Source organism: Pinus tabuliformis, chromosome J (assembly GCF_031772625.1).
Source record: "Pinus tabuliformis cultivar Carrire ecotype Pingquan chromosome J, CPIR1, whole genome shotgun sequence".
In the NCBI taxonomy this organism is placed as follows: Eukaryota; Viridiplantae; Streptophyta; class Pinopsida; order Pinales; family Pinaceae; genus Pinus; species Pinus tabuliformis.
This window is the reverse complement of record NC_142295.1, coordinates 1,057,227,017-1,057,250,277: the sequence shown is the minus strand read 5'-3', so window position 1 is coordinate 1,057,250,277 and position 23,261 is coordinate 1,057,227,017. Positions and strand designations below refer to the sequence as shown.

The 23,261-nt window shown below is 36.1% G+C and overlaps 1 protein-coding gene across 2 annotated transcripts; it reads left to right on the top strand.

Annotated features, from left to right (window-relative positions):
• Positions 1–14,168: 14,168 nt before the first annotated feature.
• LOC149230604 (ran-binding protein 1 homolog c-like) lies at positions 14,169–23,049 on the top strand. 2 transcript variants are annotated; one of them, XM_089379025.1, is made up of 4 exons: positions 14,169–14,515; positions 15,663–15,814; positions 15,973–16,098; positions 22,967–23,049. In XM_089379025.1, the coding sequence occupies exons 1-4, from the start codon at positions 14,340–14,342 to the stop codon at positions 23,032–23,034; spliced, it is 522 nt and encodes a 173-aa protein (XP_089235151.1). In that variant the 5' UTR covers positions 14,169–14,339; the 3' UTR covers positions 23,035–23,049. The 2 variants fall into 2 exon arrangements, with proteins under 2 accessions (XP_089235151.1, XP_089235152.1); XM_089379026.1 differs by lacking the exon at positions 22,967–23,049 and adding an exon at positions 18,829–18,954 and having other exon boundaries at positions 14,171–14,515.
• Positions 23,050–23,261: the final 212 nt, after the last annotated feature.

Genomic DNA, 23,261 nt, shown 5'->3' with positions numbered 1-23,261 from the left:
AGCCGAAAATACAAAGAAAGAGGTCATTTCCTTTATTTTTCTTTAAAAATTCATTTGTCGTATTTTATTATTTTAATTATTTTTTTCCATAGAAGGTTCATTTTAGAGCTCAAAGTTCCCCTAATGATAAAAAAATCTTTAAAAAACCTAGAAGAGCAATCTTTTTCAAAGTTGTAGTAAAGTAAGGAACGTATGTTCAAGACAGATCTAAACAAGTGGAGGAATTTTCATCAAAAGGGACCATCTCCACTATTGTCATCACAAGAGGGTCCACCTTCATCAAGTAGTGTAGCAAGTTTTAAGCTCTTTGGAACTTCAAGGAATCAACAAATCCACAAAATAAAAAAAGAGTTTAAAGAGGAATAAGTAGGCTTATGTTAGCCTGGAAATGGTCCAAAGTCATCCCCTAAGGATCTAGTGGCCAATGCCCAAGAAGAAAAGTAGTATTAAAAGAGGGAGATAAATAATATGTAAAGGTCTTAGAGGCAAAAGAAGAGGAAGTAGAGGAATATAAGTGAGAATCAAGTAATAAAAAGGAATAAAAAGTGGCACCATAAGTGTAGGCTCACTCGGAGAAGAAGTAGAGGAATCCGAGTGATAATCAATTAATGGAAAGGAATAAAAAGTGGCACCATAAGTGCAAGCTCACTAGGAGTTTGTCAGATCCTTGTCTTTTGTTGAAGCGTTGAAAAATGACGCCTGATATCCCTCTCCTTTGGTTACAAGGGGATGGAAAACTAGTTAGGATCAAATGATTATGAAGAAGAAACAAATGCATGATTGGAGCATCTTACAACTATTGTCTTTCCACTATTAGAAAAGAGGTTAGAAAAAACATGATTTGTTTTTATATTTATCTTTATAATCATTTCATTAAAATTTTGTACATACTCAAAAGATAGATATAAATAAACATTATAAAAATATTTTGAAATAGATACATGCCTCAAAAAATTGATATAAATAAGCATTATAAAAATATTTTGAAACAGATACATGCCAATTCATGTCAATTTATAATTGAGCATAAATTTTTTTATTGATATCTCTTATAAGAAATTGTAAAATACATATCTCTAAACAAAAAAATATTTAAAAATAAATTAATACAACATAATATACATACATGAAAATTTCAATAATAAAAACTTAATTAAAAATAAGCTTATGTATCACACTTCAAAAAAAAGTGTGACCGTTCCTCTTCAAAAGAGAATTTTGAATAAGTTTTGAATAATACTTATGGAAAGAAAAATTAAAACCACATTATAACATAGTCATAAAAATTTTTAGAGAAGGAAAATAATTCTAAAATTTTTGGTGTGAAAAAATATAAACATATTGAATAATAAAGGTTAACTGAAAAAATGGATTGTTACTCGGACTATAAATTTTAGATTTTGCAGTTGAATTTAAAATATTGTTTGCATTGTTGTTGGTTCTTAGGCCTTTAACTTCAAAAAAAAATGATTGATATTATTATTGCTACTTTTTTATTTGAGAATTTATTTTAAGATTTTTATTTCTGACATTATGAGATTATTGAAGCTATGGTTGTAAATATTTTTTATTTTAACTTTCTAAAAGAATGATGCTATTATTAACACCACTTTTGTCATTAGGGTAAAAGTAATAATTAATGACGTGACATATATAAAGACACAAACTCTAGAGGGTTCTTGTTAAATACGTATGCTTTAACCTATGGTTTCTTTATTTAGTCTCAAAATTGAGAGGCAAGTTAACTATTTTTCTTCTTTCAAGAGTGTGTGTATGTTTAATTGACATTCCATCCCAGCCTTCATGATGCATGTAGTAGCATAAATATGTTCATTCACTACAACCATTTACATATAGCCTTAGCTATTTTCTTTATCTCACACTAATCTAGAAACTATCCACATGTTGTCCTCTAACATTGACCATCATTCCTCCCAAGCATATCCACCAATGATAGGGTTGGTCTTTTTAATTTAGGAATTTATTTTAAGGTTTTTATTAGTGACCTTAAGAGATTGTTGAGGCCATGGTTACAAAAGGTTTTTATTTTAACCTTCCAAAAGAAGGATACTATTATTAACACCACTTTTGTAATGAGGGTAAAAGTAATAATTAGTTGTGACAGATATAAAACATAAACTCTAGAGGGTTCTTCTTAAATAGTTAAGGATGCTTTAACCTATGGTCTCTTTATTTAGTCTCAAAATTAAGTGACAACTTTACTGTTTATATTCTTTTAGGAGTGTGTGTATGCTTAACTGACATTCCATCTCTGCCCTCATTATGCATGTGGTAGCACAAATATGTTTGTTCACTACAACCATTTACATAGAGCCCTAGATATTTTATTTATCTCACACTACTCTAGAAATCATCCTCATGTTGTCCTCTAACATTGATAATCATTCCTCCCAAACATATCCACTAATGATAGGGTTGGTAAAATAATTTGACACATGTATGGTTTCTTAGCTAGGCCTATATCTCCTTTAGGTTTTGCAATTAGACCATTAGGGTGTTGGTGAAAAATTGAAGTTCCCATTTTTCTCCCTAATGTTAAAATTCACCCATGCATATATGACTACATTTTAATTACAACTTAAACTAAGGAAGCCAATGGAAAACTGACTCAACATTCACATCCTGGGACAAAACCAAGGCTTCTGGGTGCATCTAAAAAATACCTTCCAAGTTATTAATCACATCTAATAGTGTGGCCTCTGAGATTAGTATGATATTTGAAGGGATGAGGATTTTGTAGGTGGTGGGCATGGATTGTGGCAACATTTGCATAATAACATTACTTGATAGACAAACATTTAATAACTTAGTCATTACAAAATCCACTTGATTATGTATGGATCCTATCCATGTTCACAAATTCCATGCGCTTACTTTTACAAACTATTCAATTCTAGCTTTTTCTAAAACAGGATTCCTTCTTAACGTGACAATAGTGATGATTTACTTAGGGTTCGGCGGTGCAGCCTTCCCCCCAACAATAGAGTTCTTCAAAGATGCTCTCCTCTCATTGGAGGCAATTTTTCTCATAGTATATTCCCTTGCGTCAACCATTAGAAGTGGGGAAGATATGGCAATAGATTACAATGAACAAAATATCCTCATAAAACTAGAATTTTGGAAAAAGATATGATTACCCAGCTATAATACTATACAATAGAAGATATCATTGTAAATCTAGTTCAATTGAGTATGTTTACCAATTTTAAAGCTAACTCACATAAATCCTTCTTAAAACTCATAAATATCCCCAACTTTCTTCATGGATGCTTCAAAATAGCTTCACCCCAAAATTCCAATGGTAATGTAGGAAAACTAAACAATACTAGCTGGACTACAAATCTTTCCACTGTAGCATTTAAAACCAACCATCCATCATTTAAGGGTTAAAAAAGCATTGCCTTAGTATCGATTTCTTCTCCTCATCTTTTCAACATCCATCACCATTCTTAACAACAAAAGCCATCAACCCTTCTAAATAAAACTGATTAATTCCTTAAAAAAGATTCTCAAGGTTTGATAAACCAATGTTGGTCCTAGTTGACATTAGCAACCATCATCATCACAATTATGCATATTTCCTATTTCATGTTACCATTAGGGTAGTCATATGTTCAAATGTGATTAAATGTCTCTATATTATTTGCCATTATTATTGCTAGTAAATGAATCATTATCCATCTCAATATTTTGGGAAGCCAAAGGATGAGGGAGATCCCCCAACTTTTTCTTTTGAATATATAACAACAACAACATAAAATAATTAATGAATTAAATCATCTTCTTCAGGAATGTAGTTGACTAAGAGGCCACATGTGTGGCAAGTTCAAATCAAGTTGAGTCCTTTGAGATTAGTAGTCATCATTTTTATTATTGTTTGAGTTTCCTTCATCTAAATGTTGCAATTGGAATAATGTTAGAATTTCCCTTTTCAAATTTCATCCATAGAAACACAAAAAAAATGTGTTGAAGTTATTTATTCAAAAAACATTTTTATACTATCCTAGTGGGTAAACTCATTTGGTGATTTAGTTTGAATCCTAAGAAAAAAGAGAGATCCAATGTCCAAATCCCCTGATTTTGACTTGGTTTATAGGGAGGAGGACAAGCTCTATGCCCCAAGAGGTTTACTAGTAACCACGTGTCAAGCACGCTGCTGAGTTCCTTTTGGTTACAAAAAAAACCTATTTATAATAACAAATAATTATAAGTTCATTAAAACTTGTAAGAGAAAATTCAATAAAAGAAAATCAAAATGAAAAATAATTAAACATTTCCTTTCAAATACCAAAAAAATCAACAGATTCAACATTTTTATATAAATAAAAATGTACTTGTGTACAATGATACTATGTAACATTTGCAGTGTCTAAATTTGCAACAATCGTGACTCTGTGAAAACATGTTGATTAATTTATCAACATCATGGAGGGTAAGTTTAAATTTATTGCCACTTAGTTTAAACCATTTGCTTCACATTTATTAACCACTCATTAAAAGGGAAGAATAATATAAGAGGAAAGAGAAGGGCACAAAGGCAAAGAAAGTTTCAATATATAGGTCTAACTTCCCACTAGTATCCAACCTTTCTCGCTTACTCAATTATTATCTTTTATCTCATGTATTTGGAGATGTTGAATCATATTCTTAGGGATCAACACTACAACAAAACCAGCGATTAGCGTCCCTTTTTACTTCTTTTTTTGCATCTAGAGCCCATTTTTGGTGCTATTTGCATCCATTTATCAAATATGGTGCAAAACTTGACACAAAATTTGCATCAAGTTTTGCACCAAATCTTACACCAAGTTTAGCACCAGGTATTGCAATAGGTTTTGCACCACGTTTTGCACCAAATTTTATGCCAAGTTTTGTGTCATCCTTTACACCAGGTTTTGTTCCAGGTTTTGCATCAAGTTCGGCACCTAATTTTGTTTGACATACTTTTGCATCCTCATTTGCATCCACTTTTTGCACCTACACTTGCATCAACTTTTGCATCGACTTTCGCATCCTTTTTTAAATCATTTTTTTCATCCATTTTTTCATCCATTTGTGCATCCCTTTTGCGCCAAGTTTTACATCGTGTTTTGTGTCTAGTTTTGCATAAAATTTTGCATCTACTTTTGTTGCATCCACTTTGCCCTCTTGTTTGGCATCCATATATACATCCTCTTTTGCATCTATTATTGTACCCACTATTGCATCTAATATTTTTGTGCCACAATTAGCGCCTAGTTTGGCACCTCCTTTTGCACCCACTTTTGATTATAATTTTGCATCCACGTTTGCATCCTCATTTGCGTCTAGGTTTTCATCAACTACTACATCTATTTTTGCATCCCTTTTTGTATCCAATTTTGGACCGGGATTTGCATCGGGTTTTGTGTCTCGTTTTGCATCTACTTTTGCATCGACTTCTATTGCATCCACTTTTGCACACAATTTTGCATCCACTGTTGCACCCATTTTAAATTTCACTTTTTGCATCCCTTTTTACATCTTCATTTGCATCATACTTTGATTCTTTTTTTGCATCTATCATTACATCCACTTTTGTTATGCCACAATTTGCACCATGTTTTGCACTCACTGTTGTATCCACGTTTGCTTCCAATTTTGCATCCATGTTCACATCCTCTTTTGCATCAAATATTGCATCTATTTTTGCATCCACTTTTATGTCAGGTTTATGCATTGGGTTTTGCATCTCGTTTTGTATCTACTTTTGCATCTACTTAAATTATATCCATTTTTTGCATCCAATTTTGTTTTGCCTGTTGCATCAATGCTTGCTTCCACTTTTACATCCATTTTTGCATCTTATTTTGCATATTTTTTGTCTATTGTTACATCCACTTTTGTTGCACCATATCTTGCGCCTACCATTGCAACCACATTTGCTTCCACGTTTGCATCCCCTATTGCATCCACTTTTGTTTCATCCATTTTTGAATATACTTTTGTTTCCGTTGTTGCATCCACATTTGTTTCACCACAATTTGTGCCAAGTTTTACACCTACCATTGGACCCATGTTTGCTTCCAATTTTGCCTTCATGTTTGCATCCAAGTTTGCATTGACAACTGCATCTACTTTTGCATCCACTTTTGTGTCAGGTTTTTCATGTTGTTGTGCATCTACTTATGTTGTATCCACTTTTCATCCAATTTTACTTCTATTGTTGCCCCCATTTCTATGTTCGCTTTTGCATCCCTTTTCCAACACTCATCATATTTTCTGCATTGATGATATTCCTTATGGCATTGACAATTATGAACAATTGATGACAATGTCAATAATATTGACAATGATGAAAATGAAGATGATGGCGATGACATGAATTGTGATTATGATGATAAAGATGATAGTGGTTACAATGACAATGATGATGATGGCAATGATTATGATGATGACGATGCTAATGACGTTGGCGAATCTTCCCAATTTTAGATGTTGTCATTGTCATAATCATAAGCATTATATTTGGTGTCATGATCATCATTTTCATCTAGGTCATCATCAAAAACAATAATGGCATGAATGGTGATGATGCATGATTACAATAATGTCGATAGAAATTACATTAATGATGATGATGGGGATGATAAAAATGACGATAATAATGGTGGTGATGATGATCATCATCAATCATCTGTAAAAAATAGAGTTGTTATTTCTCTTACGTATATCAATGTGTCCTAAACAACCCTTTTCTAGCACTGATCACATTTTTTGGGTTGATGATATTTCTTACAACATCTACAATTATGAACAATTGCAAACAATGTCCATAATGATGATGATGATGGCATGAATGGTGATTATGATGATAATGTAATGATGGCAATAACAATGACAAGGATGATGGTGATGATGATGACAATGATTATGATAATGAGAATGACCTTACAATCTTATGGATTCGTGAACAATTACTAGTTTCAATACCATCTTCTAGATACGTATTACTATCATACTTTTTAATTTTCTATCTCTCTTGAGGTATCTTACTATAATGGTGTTGTCAACACTAGAAAGATATCTTGTTGTAATGGTGGTTCTAATGTTAGCACTAGCAAAGTTTAGTAGGGAGGATGCTACTACAAGAGGAATTCCTTCTAAGTGACTATGACATTCAAAATGAGGCTTTATGGGTTGCTTGTTAACACATGTTCTCATGCTCATATAAAATTAATGTGAAAAGTTGCTTTAATTGGTTCCCATGCATAATTGATATTGATAATGGGGTGGTATAAAATTGTAATGGGCATATCCGTTAGTTAGTTATGATGGGCCAACAACATTGAAACCATCCAAGTGACATTTCACCTTGGAACAATCGTCGCTCGTGCGAAAACACGAAGTTTATGTAAATGAAAGTTGTGATTGTAGTGGAATTAAAACCATCGAGAAATATCAAAGAAGACACTGCCTACCAGTTTTGAAAGACAACCAAGGCATTGAACAACTATTTGCGTTAGGATGTAGTGAGGGAATCGAAGGAAATTTGGCAGCCCTAAGTTGCCATTACTATTGCCAATCACACATTCAATAGTAACCATAAAAGGTAGCCACATATAAACAGAACCTCGAGGTGTTGACAATCAGAATCTATTGTAATAGCTTTGACGTATATATAGTTTTGTGTTTAGATGAGAATGAAGTGGGCTTCATCCAGGGTTCGGCTCAATCCTCGTCCATTCCATGCAGTGGTGTTTAATTCGCCAAGCAAGAGAATATTACGTGAGTGTTCAGAGTTAAATCAACAGAAATCAAGGACGTGTGATTGTCAAATTATTGCTCCTCCCTTATGATTGAGCGCTTGATGCGATGGTCATTATCCTTGGGTGATACTTTTATTCCCCATTTTCTATTGAAAAAGTAGCGTTTTTCTGTTCGATTATGATAGGATTGGATGAACGCCGGTTTGGGTGGATGTAGACCCATGTTTTTTTGTGGTGATCTTCAAATGTCTTGAGGATAAGAAAAAAATCCTTGACCAAGGTCCATGGTTTTGGGGATGAGTTGGTCTTCTAGTGAAGCCATGGTTTCCCAACTTCAATCCTCTCACTATGTTGCCGATGACTACTCTAGTATGGGTAAGATTCCCAGTTTTCTCATTCACTTTACCCATCTAGATCTCTTAGAAAAAGTGGGCAATTTTATTGGAAGATTCGTCAAAGTAGACAGGGAAAGACTTTTGAAAGGCATTTTCACCTATGTTTGCATATGTGTTTAGGTAGATCCCAATGAAGTTTTGCGAGATAAAATTGAGCTCAAGTGGATGGGAATTGTGTATTCCCAACCCCTGGACTATGAAAATACAACTTTTCGATATAGGAATTACCAACAAGATAGACACCTTCAAACTGTCTGTCCCTTTCCAATAGGGGCTTCCTCCTTACAGTCATCTAAGAACTCTAGCTGCAGTTGGAGGGATCTTAAGGAAAGAGAGGGATCCAAAATGTAACACCCCTCCCTTGTGTGTCAAACTTTGCAAACCTAAGCTGAGAAAAGCTAGGTATGATGTGTAATATAAAAAGTAAATACATTATTAATAAATTAATCACTTGGAAAAGCGAGACACCAAGAGATGAGATTCTTGCCAAATCACATTGGTGAATGGGAAAGGATAATTCTTTCATGGTAAAGCTTCTCGATTTAATTCTAGATAAGTTGGATGGATTGGAGATAAATATCCATTGAGAAAAACATAAAAGTTGTGCGGGAGAGAAAGGCAATCTTCTATGAGGAAAATCCTCATGGGAGAGAAAGGTGAGCTTTTATGAGATAAGCCTACGCAAATGGATAAAAAGATCCATAAAAGCGAGACACCGCTAATGGAAACCATATCATGAAAGAAGGTATTAAATACCCATTGCATAGATCAATTGGAGGCGGTTGATCCATGGCAAGAACCTCGACTCGGTGGTGAACTGAAGAGTCATTTCTAGGTTGGGTAGCAGTGCTCTGTTTTCCAAGTGTCGTTCTCTCTTTTGATCTAGTTTGACTCACTTGTGTGGATTGTTCTGTATGTTGGTTTCTTACCCTCTATGTTATAAATTCCTTAGCATATGAGAGAATTTGCTTGAGTTTTAAATGCACTGCATGTGGCGTTAATGAGATGATTTTATGGATGCACATAAATGAAATTCTAATTACAGTCACAGTATGTGGATCTTATGTAGAATTGGTGTTAACCTGTCTTTTGTTAAGATAGTGAATAGTCGTGCTTGAGCCGCTATGCAAATTTGTTAACTATAGAAATGAGGTGGATTCAATCCACTTATGTGTGGTCATAAATAGTATTTCAATTGCCTTACATGTTCAACAACTGCCTCCAAATGTTGTACGACTACCTCGAAGTACCAAATAAAACAATCATGAGATGTTGGAAATATTTATCATGGATATACTACCATAGGAGTACTATCACATGGAGTCTTATGCCCAAACATTCCCTAGTCTCAACCTGTCCTTATATATGCATGTTTAGGAGCTCTTGTCCCATCTCGTCGGCAGGGTCTGTATTCGCCAATAAAGAGTAGAACGAGGTAAGGGCGAACTAGCTATCCCCTGAACCATTCCCCCGACCAACCAATTGTTAGGATCACAACCCGGCTAGGCAAGGTCAAGTTTAGGAACAACCTAGCTAGGCGAAGTGAGAGAGTACTGTAGTTAAGCGCTGCAGGGTCAAAGAGAGAAGGTGAAGGGTTGGATGCCTCACCGATCAATGTGCTAAAGTAGGGGTTGGGTGCTTTGTCAAGCCCCCCCCGCTTCTTATTCACCAGTGTCGTGTCGAGAGCAAGGAACATTCTAGAAAATTCAATATTAAGCATCAATCTGCGATGAAACAGGGGATTCCTCTATAACCGGCTATGGGCTTATCTAGAAGGGCACCTCCTGGCCTTATGACTGGCATCTACACCTCCTTCCTTCCATATGCTAAGGTCAATGGTGAAGTGGGTCTAATCTCTTGCTATGGAACTTCATGCATGGACAAGGAATCAATACTTACCTACTATGCCAAGGGGACTATTAGAAGGGTACTAAATAGGACTAAAGACTATTGGCTATTGGAATGGATAAGTTATACTAGATCTAGATCTTTATCTCGGTAGAGAAGAGAGTAAAGAAGTGAAACGTAGAGATGCGAGTATCATATGTCTAGACGAGTATAATATGTATAGAGCTCGAAGAGAATGAAATTCTCTGAGAGCTAGCCATGGCTCAAAGAGCCTCTTTTTAGTTGTTGAATTTAATGTTGACTGCTTTCTCCTTTCCCTTATTTCCTCTCTCTTATTCTTTTTTCTTTTCTCCTTTCTCTTATTCCACTATCCTTTCCCCCCTCTCCCTACCCGTACCCCACCCTCGCCCGGACGGACCTCAAGCGTGCCTTCCCCTATCCTCGCCCTATGATCGCTTACCGCTTATCTTTTTTCTTGAACTCGTACCTTTGATGGATCCTCTGGAGAGCGTTCCGTTCTCCTGCGGTGCCGCCCCTTACCTATTTCAGAGTAAGATAGACTTCTTTCTTCAAACAAGTAACAGTTGTTCGAAAAAAAAGAACAACCAACAACACCCAAAGTACTCATACCAACTTTCTCTCCTACCGAACCGAAGCAAAGCGTAGGTAACCGACTTTCTTTCTCTCGATACGGCAACCGAAGCGAAGCGTAGGTAACCGACTTTCTTTCTCTCATACCGAAGGTAACTACCAAAGGTAGGCATTCATCTACCGAAGGGAGGACGACAGGTAACTGACTTTCTTTCTCTCGATACGACAACACAACTACCAAAGGTAGGCATTCTTTCTGGCATCTTTCCAACTCTTGCTCTTACCTCTCTTTCCAAAGGAAGGAAGGGGGGTGTGGGGGGAAGGAAGGATCAGCTTCCTTCCCACCGCCAATGAAGGAAGGGGGTTGTAAGGAAAATATTATTAGTGCCAAATGAAAATTTATGTTAGGGATGCTTTCACATAGTTAGTTTTGTAATTATTATAAACATCACATACATAACAACCACAAATAAAAAAAGTATGTAATATATAAGAACAAAACTAATGAAGTTGTTAGTACTAAAATGAGGCATATACTATCACATGTAATCTTAGATATACTTAGTGTGAAACACCATGACATCAATGTCTGAGCAATTTGTAAATGTGCAACAAGGGCTCAATAGGGGGCTAATATTTATTTGATAGTCACGTTCTTGGCTTTGTTGCTTCATTTGAACGAAGGAGGACACTATTGAATTATTTCAATTACATGGTTCACACCTTCCAAGTATTAGTTAACTTGCCTAAAAAGGTTCCTAACACAAGTGATCAATGCAAATATCACCCATAGGCTACTTTTGTTCACAAAACTTAACTCTCCCACTTTATTTTTGTAAAGACCCACTAATTCAAGTGTAGCCATGGTAGTTGATGCACAACCTCATGTGCACCAAAAAACATCCCATAACCAACCTCCTCGAACTAAGCTTACCCTTCCACTCCTAACACCAAAATGTGCAACACTTATCATAGGGTCCAAGGGGTATTGTCCTTGGTGGCCTCTCATCACTATTGATAACTAGGGTTGAAATGTCACACCCCATGCTTGTGAAACATCTACATCATTTGGCACATTGAATTCCATCCATGCGCACCAAGTTCTAATATGCATGCATGCTTATCCTATATCTGCTTATATTTAGGAATGCCAACCATGACATAACGATTACAATATCTTTCTTCTTATTCTTCTTCTTCTTATTACTATAGAAAAAAAGGACCCTTTTGTTATTCACGAGGAAGAAAAAAAGCACAAACATTGACAAAAAGATTGTAACTTCTGTCATTACAATGGGTTGCCAGAAGACAAGGCATCACGACCCAGAAGAAGAGAAAAAGAAGTTGTTGTAAAACCAGGGTTTTACAATTTTTTTTTCTTCTGCAAATTATAAGACTGACTAGAAATGACAATAGCATGCAACCAAAAATTGTAGAAAGTGTATTATACAACCACGAAGAGGGCCCTACTATGAGAAAAACGAAGACAATGACTAGAAATGACATTAGCCTGTAACCAAAAATTCCCGAAAGTGTATTATACAACCATGAAGAGGCCCCTGTCAAGAGAAAAATAAAGACATTGTATTTGAGGCTAATTGAAAGCTGAATGTAGACTCACTTGAAATTTATAGTAAGCTAGTTGATAACTAATTGAAAATTTGACTTAAAGCTGATCCATATTAGTATATGGGCATCGAATGAGAACTTTGAACTGGGTTGCCAACTAATTCATCATAATATATGTAACCTGTCTCCAGACAAATAATTCTTTTTTGGAGAGAATCTACAGTTGTATTTAGCTCCCTATGGATGTGATGGAAATTGATTTCCTAGAAGTGGTTCTTTAACTCCACAATTTTGCTTTTCCAGGAGGATAAACTTATAACTTCCAACTATGCTTTACTGTCATTTTTTTTTGGCTCCATTACAATGTCAACAACATGGCACACTACAACCAAGAAGATGAACAATTACATCATTAAGAGTTACAAAACCATCTTGCCATCGAATAACCAACATTAATTAAACAACCATTTAACAACATAATATCAATTACACTATATATATATATATATATATATATATATATATCAAATTACACGTATAAATACCGCATTTCAATAGAAGTTAGATGAATTGCGCTAGTCCCAAAGTTTTGCTTTGACTTGAAATTAAACTCTTCTTCACTTTGTGATTTTTGTGTTATCCACTAGCATAGACTCATCTTAAATATAGATATAATATGAGCGGAGAGGGATCCAATTTCTTCATTGGCAATTATTTTTTATGAGCAAACATTATTTAAATGTTTTGTATTTTTTTTTTATTTTTTTTTTTTTTAATTTATTTTGGCCGACACTAGCAAAATTTCAGCTTTGATGATGGACAAACATCGCTGTAACCATACTAGGCTGTAGAGTGAGCTTGGCATATTCATATTATTTTCATCCTCAACATTGAGGATTGTGTAAAGCTCAGTGGAAGATGCCCCTTGGAATGATGGACAAACATGGCTGTAACCATACTAGGCTGTAGAGTGAGCTTGGCATATTCATATTATTTTCATCCTCAACATCAAAGATTGTGTAAAGCTCAGTGGAAGATGCCCCTTAGAATAGTTTTGATGCCCCCAAAATGACTACCATTCTCAACCCCTCCCCATGACATTTGAACTTAAGACCTCGTAACAACTAAACCCCATACAAACCAACTACCCTACAACTTATCATGGATCAACCACAACAATACTTATTATAATAATTTAAAACCAATATTTCTAATTACTTTTCCATATGTATCTCATTCACAAACCCCTCAACCCCATCCCATTATTATTACAATAAACACAATAATATATCACCGAGGAAAGAGTTCAAAATTGCGAAAACAAAAAACGCACAACAACCTCTGGTCCCAACATGACAACATGAATGAAGTAGGCCTCTCATGTTGGAGATGATTTAGGGGTTATTCCATGGCCTTCTCTCCCTTTGAAACCCCCCAACCATCCCTGTAATAATTTATTATATTATCTTTAACGATGCTACGTGTGGTTTGACGGTAAGTCACTTGGGCTATGCCCGAGCTGACCGAAGTTCAAATCTCATTGAGTACATTTAGCAGCCTGCTGTGGTGGCGGCTAGAGGGGAGGATTCCCCTTTCCCGTTGAGTCTGCTCTTGCCAAAATCATAGGAACTTAGTATAACTGATTTGCAGGTGATTGGTTATGCTCTTGGTGTTATAGTGGCAGCGTTCAGGTTTGATCCTGGGTCTCTCCTAGATTAGGCTAGACAGTTACCGATTCACCATGTGGTATAAAAAAAAAAAAAAAAATGATGCTACTTTTACTCTCATTGAGTGATTGGTTATGCTCTTGGTGTTATAGTGGCAGTGTTCAGGTTTGATCCTGGGTCTCTCCTAGATTAGGCTAGACAGTTACCGATTCACCATGTGGTATAAAAAAAAAAAAACGATGCTACTTTTACTCTCAATCTTTAACAGCTACCGGCCTTCCCTCTTCAAAACCCTTATATAGAGTGTTTTCTCTCCATCGACCTCAAAAACCCTTATATAGAGTGTTTTTTCTCCGTCGACCTCATTGCCCTTTGCCTTCGAAGCATTTTTGCACAGTTAAATCCTTTGTCCAAAATCCTCGGGGTTTCGCATTCGTGTCTAATATTGGGCGAGTTTCTGGCATATTTTGGATCCATCGATTTCATTCGAGCCCTCCCTTTGTGCACTATCTGGTATTGGGATGGCTGGAACTCAGGAGGATCCTGTTCTTACACGGGCAGTAGATGACGATTCGAGAGAGAACGAGGATGATGCCGGAAAGGAAGAGGACACTGGAGCTCAGGTTGCACCCATTGTTAAGCTTGAGGAGGTTACTGTCACCACGGGCGAAGAAGAGGAGGATGTCCTTCTTGACATGTAAATTTCTTAATCCATGGCTATTTCATGATTTTGTTTTCTCAGTTGAAAGTTGTTTTCATGGCCTCTTCGGTGGCCCTTTTCCCATGCACATAAATGGGACCTTGACTATAAGGAAGATGCATTTGGGCAGTTATTTACTTCTAATTTTTCTCCTTTTTAGTAAGATCTGTTTTTATCGGGTTCTCGATGTTTTGTTCGCCTGTTGATGATGATCGGATTTGTCATTTCAATGGGGTGCTGAAGAAACTCTATGGTAGATGCATTTAGCGGGCTATGGTTTGTTTTATCGAGTAATTAGGGTTTTGCCTTTCTGTGTATTTTGTGAGTTTCTTGTTGTTTTGATGTCCCATTGATATTTTGATCAGCATTTTTTTGATCTCATTATGGTCTGTAATAATTGTTTTCCTATGTTGATAGGCTGCCGATGAAGATTTTTTCGGGGATGCATTTGATGGTTTATTTGTTATCATTGGGGGTTTTGTATTTTGACGAGTCTTTTTATATTTTGTTGAACTATAGGCCATCCTTTTTTCAATGTCTTTGAAGATTCTATGATGGTTTCTCTGTTATTCTGGTTTAGTGGGGGGTGTGATGGTCATTTGTTATTGTTAAGCATACGGGGTTTCGTATTTTTTGGTTTTTGGATTAGCCATTGAATACTGAATTGGGCCTATTTGATAATCTGTCTTTTGGTTATTGGCATTAGGGTGATTTGTATTTTTATGTTGTGAGGTGGTATGATTCAGGCATATGTCTGTTTTGGTCTTCTGTCAACTGTTTTCGTTGACTTTCTATGATGTTTTGAACAGGCTGTTGATCATTTCTGTACTTTATGGGGATGTATGGGATGAGCATTCTTTTGTTATTAAATAGTTGATGATTTGTATTCTTACATGTTTGATGTTATTATTGAGCTTTTTTGTGGGATCCTTTTCGGTAATGTTAAGGAATATCTCCTGTGTACATTACCGAATATCTCCTGTGTTTTTAATAGGTCGTTGGTAATTTATCTTTGAATGCATTTGATATGGTGGGATATTGCGGACGTTACTTCTAATGGATGCCATGGGCTCTTAAAATGATCCTAATGCAGTTTCATTGTTTATTAATATTCCCATTCTTTTTTATATGTTTGACCCTGCAGGAAGGCGAAGCTGTACAGGTTTGACAAGGATGGGAATCAATGGAAGGAGCGTGGTGTAGGAACAGTAAAGTTTCTTAAGCACAAGGATACTACAAAGGTTCGGATGGTCATGAGGCAATCCAAGACATTGAAAATATGTGCAAACCATTTAAGTATGTAAATTTGTTTGTTTGTTTTTTTTTGTGTAATTTCCCCCCTGAGATTGTAATAGCTTATCTTACGTCCAAGTTTTAAGAGGCTTTCTGTGCCGAGAATTTGTGTTGATCCTTATTATCTGGATTATGTTTTTTTTTTTTTTTTTGCCTTGCAGTTCATTCCCCAATGTCACTTCAGGAGCACGCAGGTAGTGATAAAACTTGGGTCTGGCATGCAACTGATTTCTCAGATGGGGAACTGAAGGAAGAACTCTTCTGCATTCGTCTTGGCTCTGTAGACAGTGAGCACTGTTCTTAGACTCTTCTAATCCTTGTTATGATCTTTTCTTTCTGTCTTGTATTTTTCTTTGATAAAATCAATGTTTGAGTACCTATATTCTTGGATCATTTCATTGAAGGGTTGATTTTGCATATGTTCTTAGGATGCTTTTGTGCAGATTATAGTGGGTTGGTAAGGGATCCCCCTCCCCAAACACCCTATCAGCATAGTTAAGACTTGAGTTTAGGGTGGCTTTAATTATCTCTGGTAATAGCAAATGATAGGAGGATTGTGCATAACCCACCCCCTTTTTGATTCCAATAAGCAGAGGTGGTCACTATGGTAATCCGATTTCAATTTGTAGTTAGAAAATGGGGTCACAACTTTCCATATTTTTTGTTTTGTTTTGTCTTTTTACATCAAACAATAGTATATTTATTAGAACCATAGTCAACTAAACAAACAGGAAACAATTTATTTGACAGGTGGAAGAAGTGATAGGCTTAGAGCAATTGAATTGTAGGCCATGCTTCTTGACAAATTGATGAACAGATGTCTCCTTACTTGAGATTTAGGTTGGCACCATGGCACCATCCTGTCCATCATTATACACTAATCTTGTCATTATCTTCTTCACTGTGAATGACTGGCCTGTTCCCTGCAAATAGATCTGGGCATAGAGGAGCCAATCCAAGAACAGTAATCTCTAGCACAAGACAATATTAATGATCTAAATACCTAATCCTGAAGCTTGAGTTTGATTTTTCTCTACTGGTTCTGAATCTCTGATTGAGAATCTCCCACTCGTCATTATCAAACCTTCTCCTTCATCATTGGCATCAGCTGCACTGCTGAGGTACTTTGGTTGGTTGTCATTGGACTTGAGAGCTTGAAGTTTCAAATGATTATAGTAACAGACAGCCAGAAAAGCCAGTCCACACCCACTCAAGTTTATGACTGTAACCTTTTCATTTATTACAGACAAAGATTATGTTATGAGCAGCCAGTCCTTGACAAGACCAGCAACATTCATAGTCAAGGCTGAAGTCTTTCCTATCAGAAGAAACACTGCAAGATTAAGAGCCAAGGCACAAGCAGAAATGTCATGTAATCCAAATCAAAGGAAGAGACCCTGATTATCAGAAATGGGTATTCTACTAAGGCCCAGGGGGTGCTGAGAAAAACAAGGCAACAAGGAGCAACAAAGATGTGATGGGATTCAACTTAATCCCTTTTGATGTTCGTGGAATTTGTATGAGAACCAATTGGGTAGTCTCACATGCAACTGCACTTAACTGGAGAATCACCTCCCATGCATTCATCTTGGCCTCCCCATAAGCTGAAATAGTAACTCCAATGGATATGGCCAACATATTGGCCTCGGGCTCACCTTTATAAGCTTTTTTCTTCAGGGAAACCACAATCAAATACACAGCAATGGGAATTAGAGCTTTCAGCATTTGAAATAATGATACTGAGAGGAAAACATAGGCAGAATTTGAAAACCAGAGACCCAAAGAATACACTTATCAATACTATGGGTTCAACGAGCTTGAAGACTCTTACAATAGCAACAGCCAGTGTTGAGTAGAAGGCCATGTGAATCATGGTGGGACTGATCACACTAAAGTTGTCAAGCAATGGCAACTCCAATGGATATGGCTAACATATTGGCCATGGCCTCGCCTTTATAAGATTCTTTCTTCAGGGGAACTGCAATCGAATGCATATCAAATGGGCACAAGAGCTTTCAACATTTCAAATATCGATACTTTGAGAGACATGCACCAAGGGCTGCATCATTTAGGATTTGTACTCAGTTTAGGTGTCATATTCAAGGGGAAGTTGTTATGCTTTCCACCACTTCATAGATTGTTAGAGTGATGAAACAAAAGAGGCTCCCTCTTGAGGCTAGATTATGTCATTCATATCAGCTGTGTTGTTGATGTCCTAGCTCAGCCAGGTCTTGCCAAAACTCTGTTGAGGTTCAAAATTTATTATAAACTGAAATGTCTTCACAAGAATTGACCTCATAAAATGCCATAATCACAAGATATGCCATACATGGCTGTGATTATGGCTCGCAAGACCCTTAGACTTTGAGCAATGAGGCTCGCAACATCACTTATGATTATGCACTCTACAATTCTGTGACCAGCTGAATGTCAAGCAATTGAACCGCGATTTAAATCCTATTTTGTCAGCAATAAGTACTATACTTTGTCTTTATTTAGTGTAGAGAACCAAGCACTTATTCTACTCATCTATAGAAGGGACAATGGTTGTTTGCCTATGAGGTATAAGGAAATCCTATCAGGAATACCCTAGGTGCCCTTCCTTCGGTACATCTGGTAGTTAGCTAAAAGTGGTTTTTCATGACTCCAGTTCTATTTTCAGTGGGCGGCTTGGCACCATTTTTAGAAAGGAGGTGCAAAGGAGCTGCCTAACTTAATTTGGGTGATTTTAAAATTCCTCTTTGTTAAATCTGGAAAACTTGAAGTTTGGGAAATGTTTATTTTGTATTTTTGACAAAGTTGACCCCGTTGATTAGTTTGCAACTTTACATGTGAGATGGAACTTTATTATTGAACAAGAAAGCTGATTTGGAATTCTTATTTGTTGAGACAAATTAGTTAGTAATGGAATTCTAGCTGATTGCATGAGTTTTTGTTTACTTATGAAGAGATCAAGCCACTTATTGCAATGGTTTAGTGGAAGCCATATTTATGGTTGTTATCGGGCAATTTTGCAGCATTTTCCTCACTTCAGCCACTCAACAACAGTTAGATTTTGCATGAATAGGCCACCCACCTTTGGGAATTTGGGGAGCTATAAGAGAACACTGAATGGCATTATTTTCTATAGTTTTCTCAGTGAGCAGTCAACGTTCTCTTCCATCCTTCCTTTCTCTCATTGCTGCCTACATCTCTGTGCAGTGCATACTATTGCAATCATTCTCATATTTTATCTCCATGATGCAAACAATCTTTTGACTAATACAGTGATGGAGTTTGACCATGCAGTTTCTTTACAGCTCTCCAAATTCGATGGTTGAACAGTGTTGTATGTTGCAGTAGTGTGAATGACCTAAGTGCCTGTACTTTGAAGATTTTTTATCACTTAAAAGTGCACAACCATCTTTTCTTCTTTCATATTTGGTGGTCGTGGACTGGGATTTTGCATATTATTTGGTCTTATAAGTTTCTTGTGTCCTTGGATGCTTACACATATATCAATGAAAACTACTTTCTGTGCTGATCACTCATATTGACCAAGCATATGCTTCCAAGTGCTGAAAGTGCATGAACACGAGGGACACCCTCCTGACTGGAGAAATGACAGTCCAAACAGAGGAGTAATTAGCTGTGACCTTAGGCTAATTAGTAATTTCTCATAGTTGTTTCTTAGTTTTGCACAAATCAGATCAGAGAGAGAACACTTCCCAATACATAGTATTAAAAATTATAAGATGAAGTTTGAATTTAACAAAGTCAAAGGATGAACCGAAGTCTTGGATAGCTAACGCAGATCTGACACCTTCATGAGACAGAAATCAGAATGCATGGACAGAGACTACTAGGAGCTTTCCAGAATATTTCCAATCTAGCTCATGCATGGACGAGCACAAATTCTCTTCAACAAGAGAATGTGCAAGTTAATTAATCTTCAGTAAGTTGACTACATGTGGATGAGATATAGTGAATTATCTACAAGTTGAAAGGTTCTTTAGCAAATGTATGCTAAAAACATGTGGATCTAGATTAGCTTAATCTCCAAGCTAGGTTACAACTGAATGTACATCATGGGGGGTAAACATGCAAGGGTCACTTGATTGTCAACAGCCATATACAAGGAATTCATATCACCCACCTGAGAATCGGGCAAACTGAAAATCACTGATATGTCGATGTTGCATAAGGAGAACACATATTGCCCTATTTCCAGCTAGAGGCCCCATTATAGTCAAGGTTTGCATTTTCAAGACTACAGGGATTGCAATTTTCATTCACAAGAAAATTTGTCCCATTTTCTTACCAGAATATGCATCGAGAAGAGAGGCTGAACCGGTGCCCCTTATTCCATGCCTAATCATCAAGCCCAAAATAACAAATGCTTTTCTTGGTGGAAAACATCACTTGTGGATGACAATTTAGCAGAATCATGAAAAACCATGTGAATGGGATTATCGTGCACCCAGATAACTAAAAAACAAATAAGTCTATCAAGGATTGTGCAGACGGAACTTGGAAGCAGTCGGAAAAATTCTTGTTAGGACTCGAAAGGCCCCAAACATCTAAAAAGGTTGTGAAGGCTTTAGGGAACAAAGCATGATGCTACAATTCCAACACCAGAAGTCAATAAAACGTTTTTTTCTCTTTTACAATGTCATGAAGATCGTAACCTCGAATACTAGAAGAGGTAAGCCAGAAAATAAGGGTAGAGCTCTATAAAAAGAAGCTAATATTTGACAAGCCTGACATTGTGTTTGTCTAATAAACAAAGTTGTCAAGTGAAGCAATTGAAATGGTATATTTGAAAAAACACAAAAGATAGAAGAAAACAATGGGCAGAGTATATGGCCTTCTGATATGGTGGGATCAATACAAATTTTGTACAAGTATATGTAGGGAGATTATGGGTAAGCTAAGACTTCTCCTCGAGCATTGGAACTTGTAATTTTATGTAACCAATGTCTATGGAACTAATTTAGCTGTTTCAAAACCTATCTATTGGAAACTCTTGTAATAAGAAATGAAGAACTATTGCAATTACCCTGTAGAGGCTTTAATAACACCTGGTATTCTGGTTAGTGATTTTATTGGACCTCATGTGCATATCCTACATGCACAGGATGGACTATTCATATGTTACAGGGTATTATTCTTATTATTTAGGGTGCACATCTTCAGGTGCTCAAGAACGATTACTAGAACAGTCAGTTAATTCTGCAATTAAAGGATGAAAAAGGAGGTTATAGGACTCTAGTTTTGGTTCTCATCCACAATGTCACACTAGTCTGCCTGGGCATGGTTCTCATGGTTTAATAGTGACTTGAGGAGTCATAATACCACAGATCACTAAACACGAACAGCTAAGGTAGCCCAAGGACAATAGCCATCTTTACACATTAATTAACAGGTCTTACATTAATTATCCTAGGGGGTTTTAATAGTTCCAAATGCTTAAAAAACAGTTAGCAGAGCATTCACATTACACATTCCAGCAATCTTTTCTATAAACCAACCAAATGCAGTCAGGAGAGCGCTCCTTTTAAACTATACAACCTTATTGTTAGTATGATCAACCTTATCTTAATATATAGTGTGACAAACCGTATGTGACAGGCAGGTGGAAAACTTTTCTCGCAATTGACTAAGCGACGTCCTGCGAGCCAGACTTGAGACAGAAACCCTCGTCAGAAGTATATGCTTGGCTCTTTTCCAAACAAATGAAGAGTCAATGAGGTTTTGTGTAATCACTTTTGGTATCGTATTGGGTTATTGTTAGAAGCAATAATTGGATTCGGATTCTCATCGAGTGAGTTGTTCTGCTTTCTCAATTTGAGAGGGTTTGTTTGGAGGGAAAAACGAAAGAGTACATACAAGAATAGTGAGGGGAAAGATGCAGAGGAAGAGGATTGAGAACATCGCCAGCAGGCAGGCTACATTTTCCAAACGTAGGTGGATTGCTGAAGAAAGCTTACGAGCTCTCGGTGCTCTGCACTGCAGAAGTTGAACTTGTGATTTTCTCCCCAGCAGGAAAGCTCTATGAACTGTTTTTTAGTGCAAATCCTACTATTTTGATTCTAATAATCATGGCTATGCAAACCTCATGAGATTCTTACTAATAACCCCGGTGGTGCAAGCCCTAGTAAGCTCGATGTTGAAAAACTTAGTGTAAAACCTCCAAATCGCTGGTTTTGTTGTAGTGCTTATTGGAGAGTATATAAAAAATTTCACACCTTTTTATGAGATATGGGAGGAAAACATGTTAAAGATTTTTAATAAATATAAAATTTCCAAAATGATGCTAGTTACGTGTGATTCTTTTTTAATTGTTTGTGATTATGAAAAATGAAACTCAATGTTTTTTCATTAGTGCATACATATTTCATTATATAATTGCATATAGAAAAATCATTCCAGAGCCGATAACAATAAAAGTGAAGAATTTATGGTCCAACGTTATATTTAAGGGAGATGTTTAAGGATGACGTTTGAATTTTGTTTTTCATTTTAAGACATTTGGAGCAAATATTAGGAAGGACTTTGAGAAAGGATTGTCCTTGATTTTCGAAAATGGAGTTGTTCCTTTCCAGCCATATGCCCCAAGTGACCATCAAAGGGAGAGCTCATATGTTTTTTGGATGTTTTCTTTATAGCCATTTTTTTACACATATCCATAGAGTCCCCATGCCATTGATGTGAATTACTTGTTCGGTTTTTTTTAACCAAAATTTTTAACCAAACAAGAAAAATTAAAAAAATACCTCAAGATCAAAGACTGAAACAAAGACCTATTGACATACCTTTTAAAGTATGGAAAGAACTTGTAAAATCATATGAGAAGTTGGATGCACAAAGAAAAGCCGGCAATGAGAGCATTCAGGTATTGAATTTTTCATTAAACATTATTTAGAATGTATTAATACTTATAAGTATCTTAGACATGTATTTGTGTGAAAATAAATTGAATTGGTTTATGTTTAAGGACAAGGCATCTAAGGCGAGGTTAACCAAGGCAAAATTCACTCATCGTAGTGACCAGAAAGGTTTAAAAGCACTGATAACAACCTTTGTAAGTATATTAAACATGTGATATTTTTTAATAAATTTTGTACTAGAAGAAAGTCATTGTTATCTAATTTCTCCCTATTTACTGATTGATAGGAACTAAAATATGGAAGACCTCAAAATCATTTGGAAAAGGAGGTGCTGCAGCAAAAGAGATGGGTTGAATTTGTTGTTTGGATGGACTCTATGGTATGTAATCTTAGTTGGATTTCCAATATACTTTTAAACCATATTTTCATTTTATTTTTTAGTACTATTAGATATTATATCTTACCTCATTTTATGGTTAACATTGTATAACAAAAACATGCGTTGTGTTATGTAATTAATACTAACATGTAATATTGATTTTTTTTGTCAGAATGCTATAGGTAATGATTGCCAAGACGAT

Excerpts from the sequence above, each read along its gene's own strand:
- LOC149230604 (XM_089379025.1), top strand. The coding sequence starts at position 14,340 with ATGGCTGGAACTCAGGAGGATCCTGTTCTTACACGGGCAGTAGATGAC. Across the intron at positions 14,516-15,662 it reads GAGGATGTCCTTCTTGACAT|GAAGGCGAAGCTGTACAGGT; the intron begins GTAAATTTCTTA and ends TTGACCCTGCAG. Across the intron at positions 16,099-22,966 it reads TCGTCTTGGCTCTGTAGACA|GAACTAAAATATGGAAGACC; the intron begins GTGAGCACTGTT and ends ACTGATTGATAG.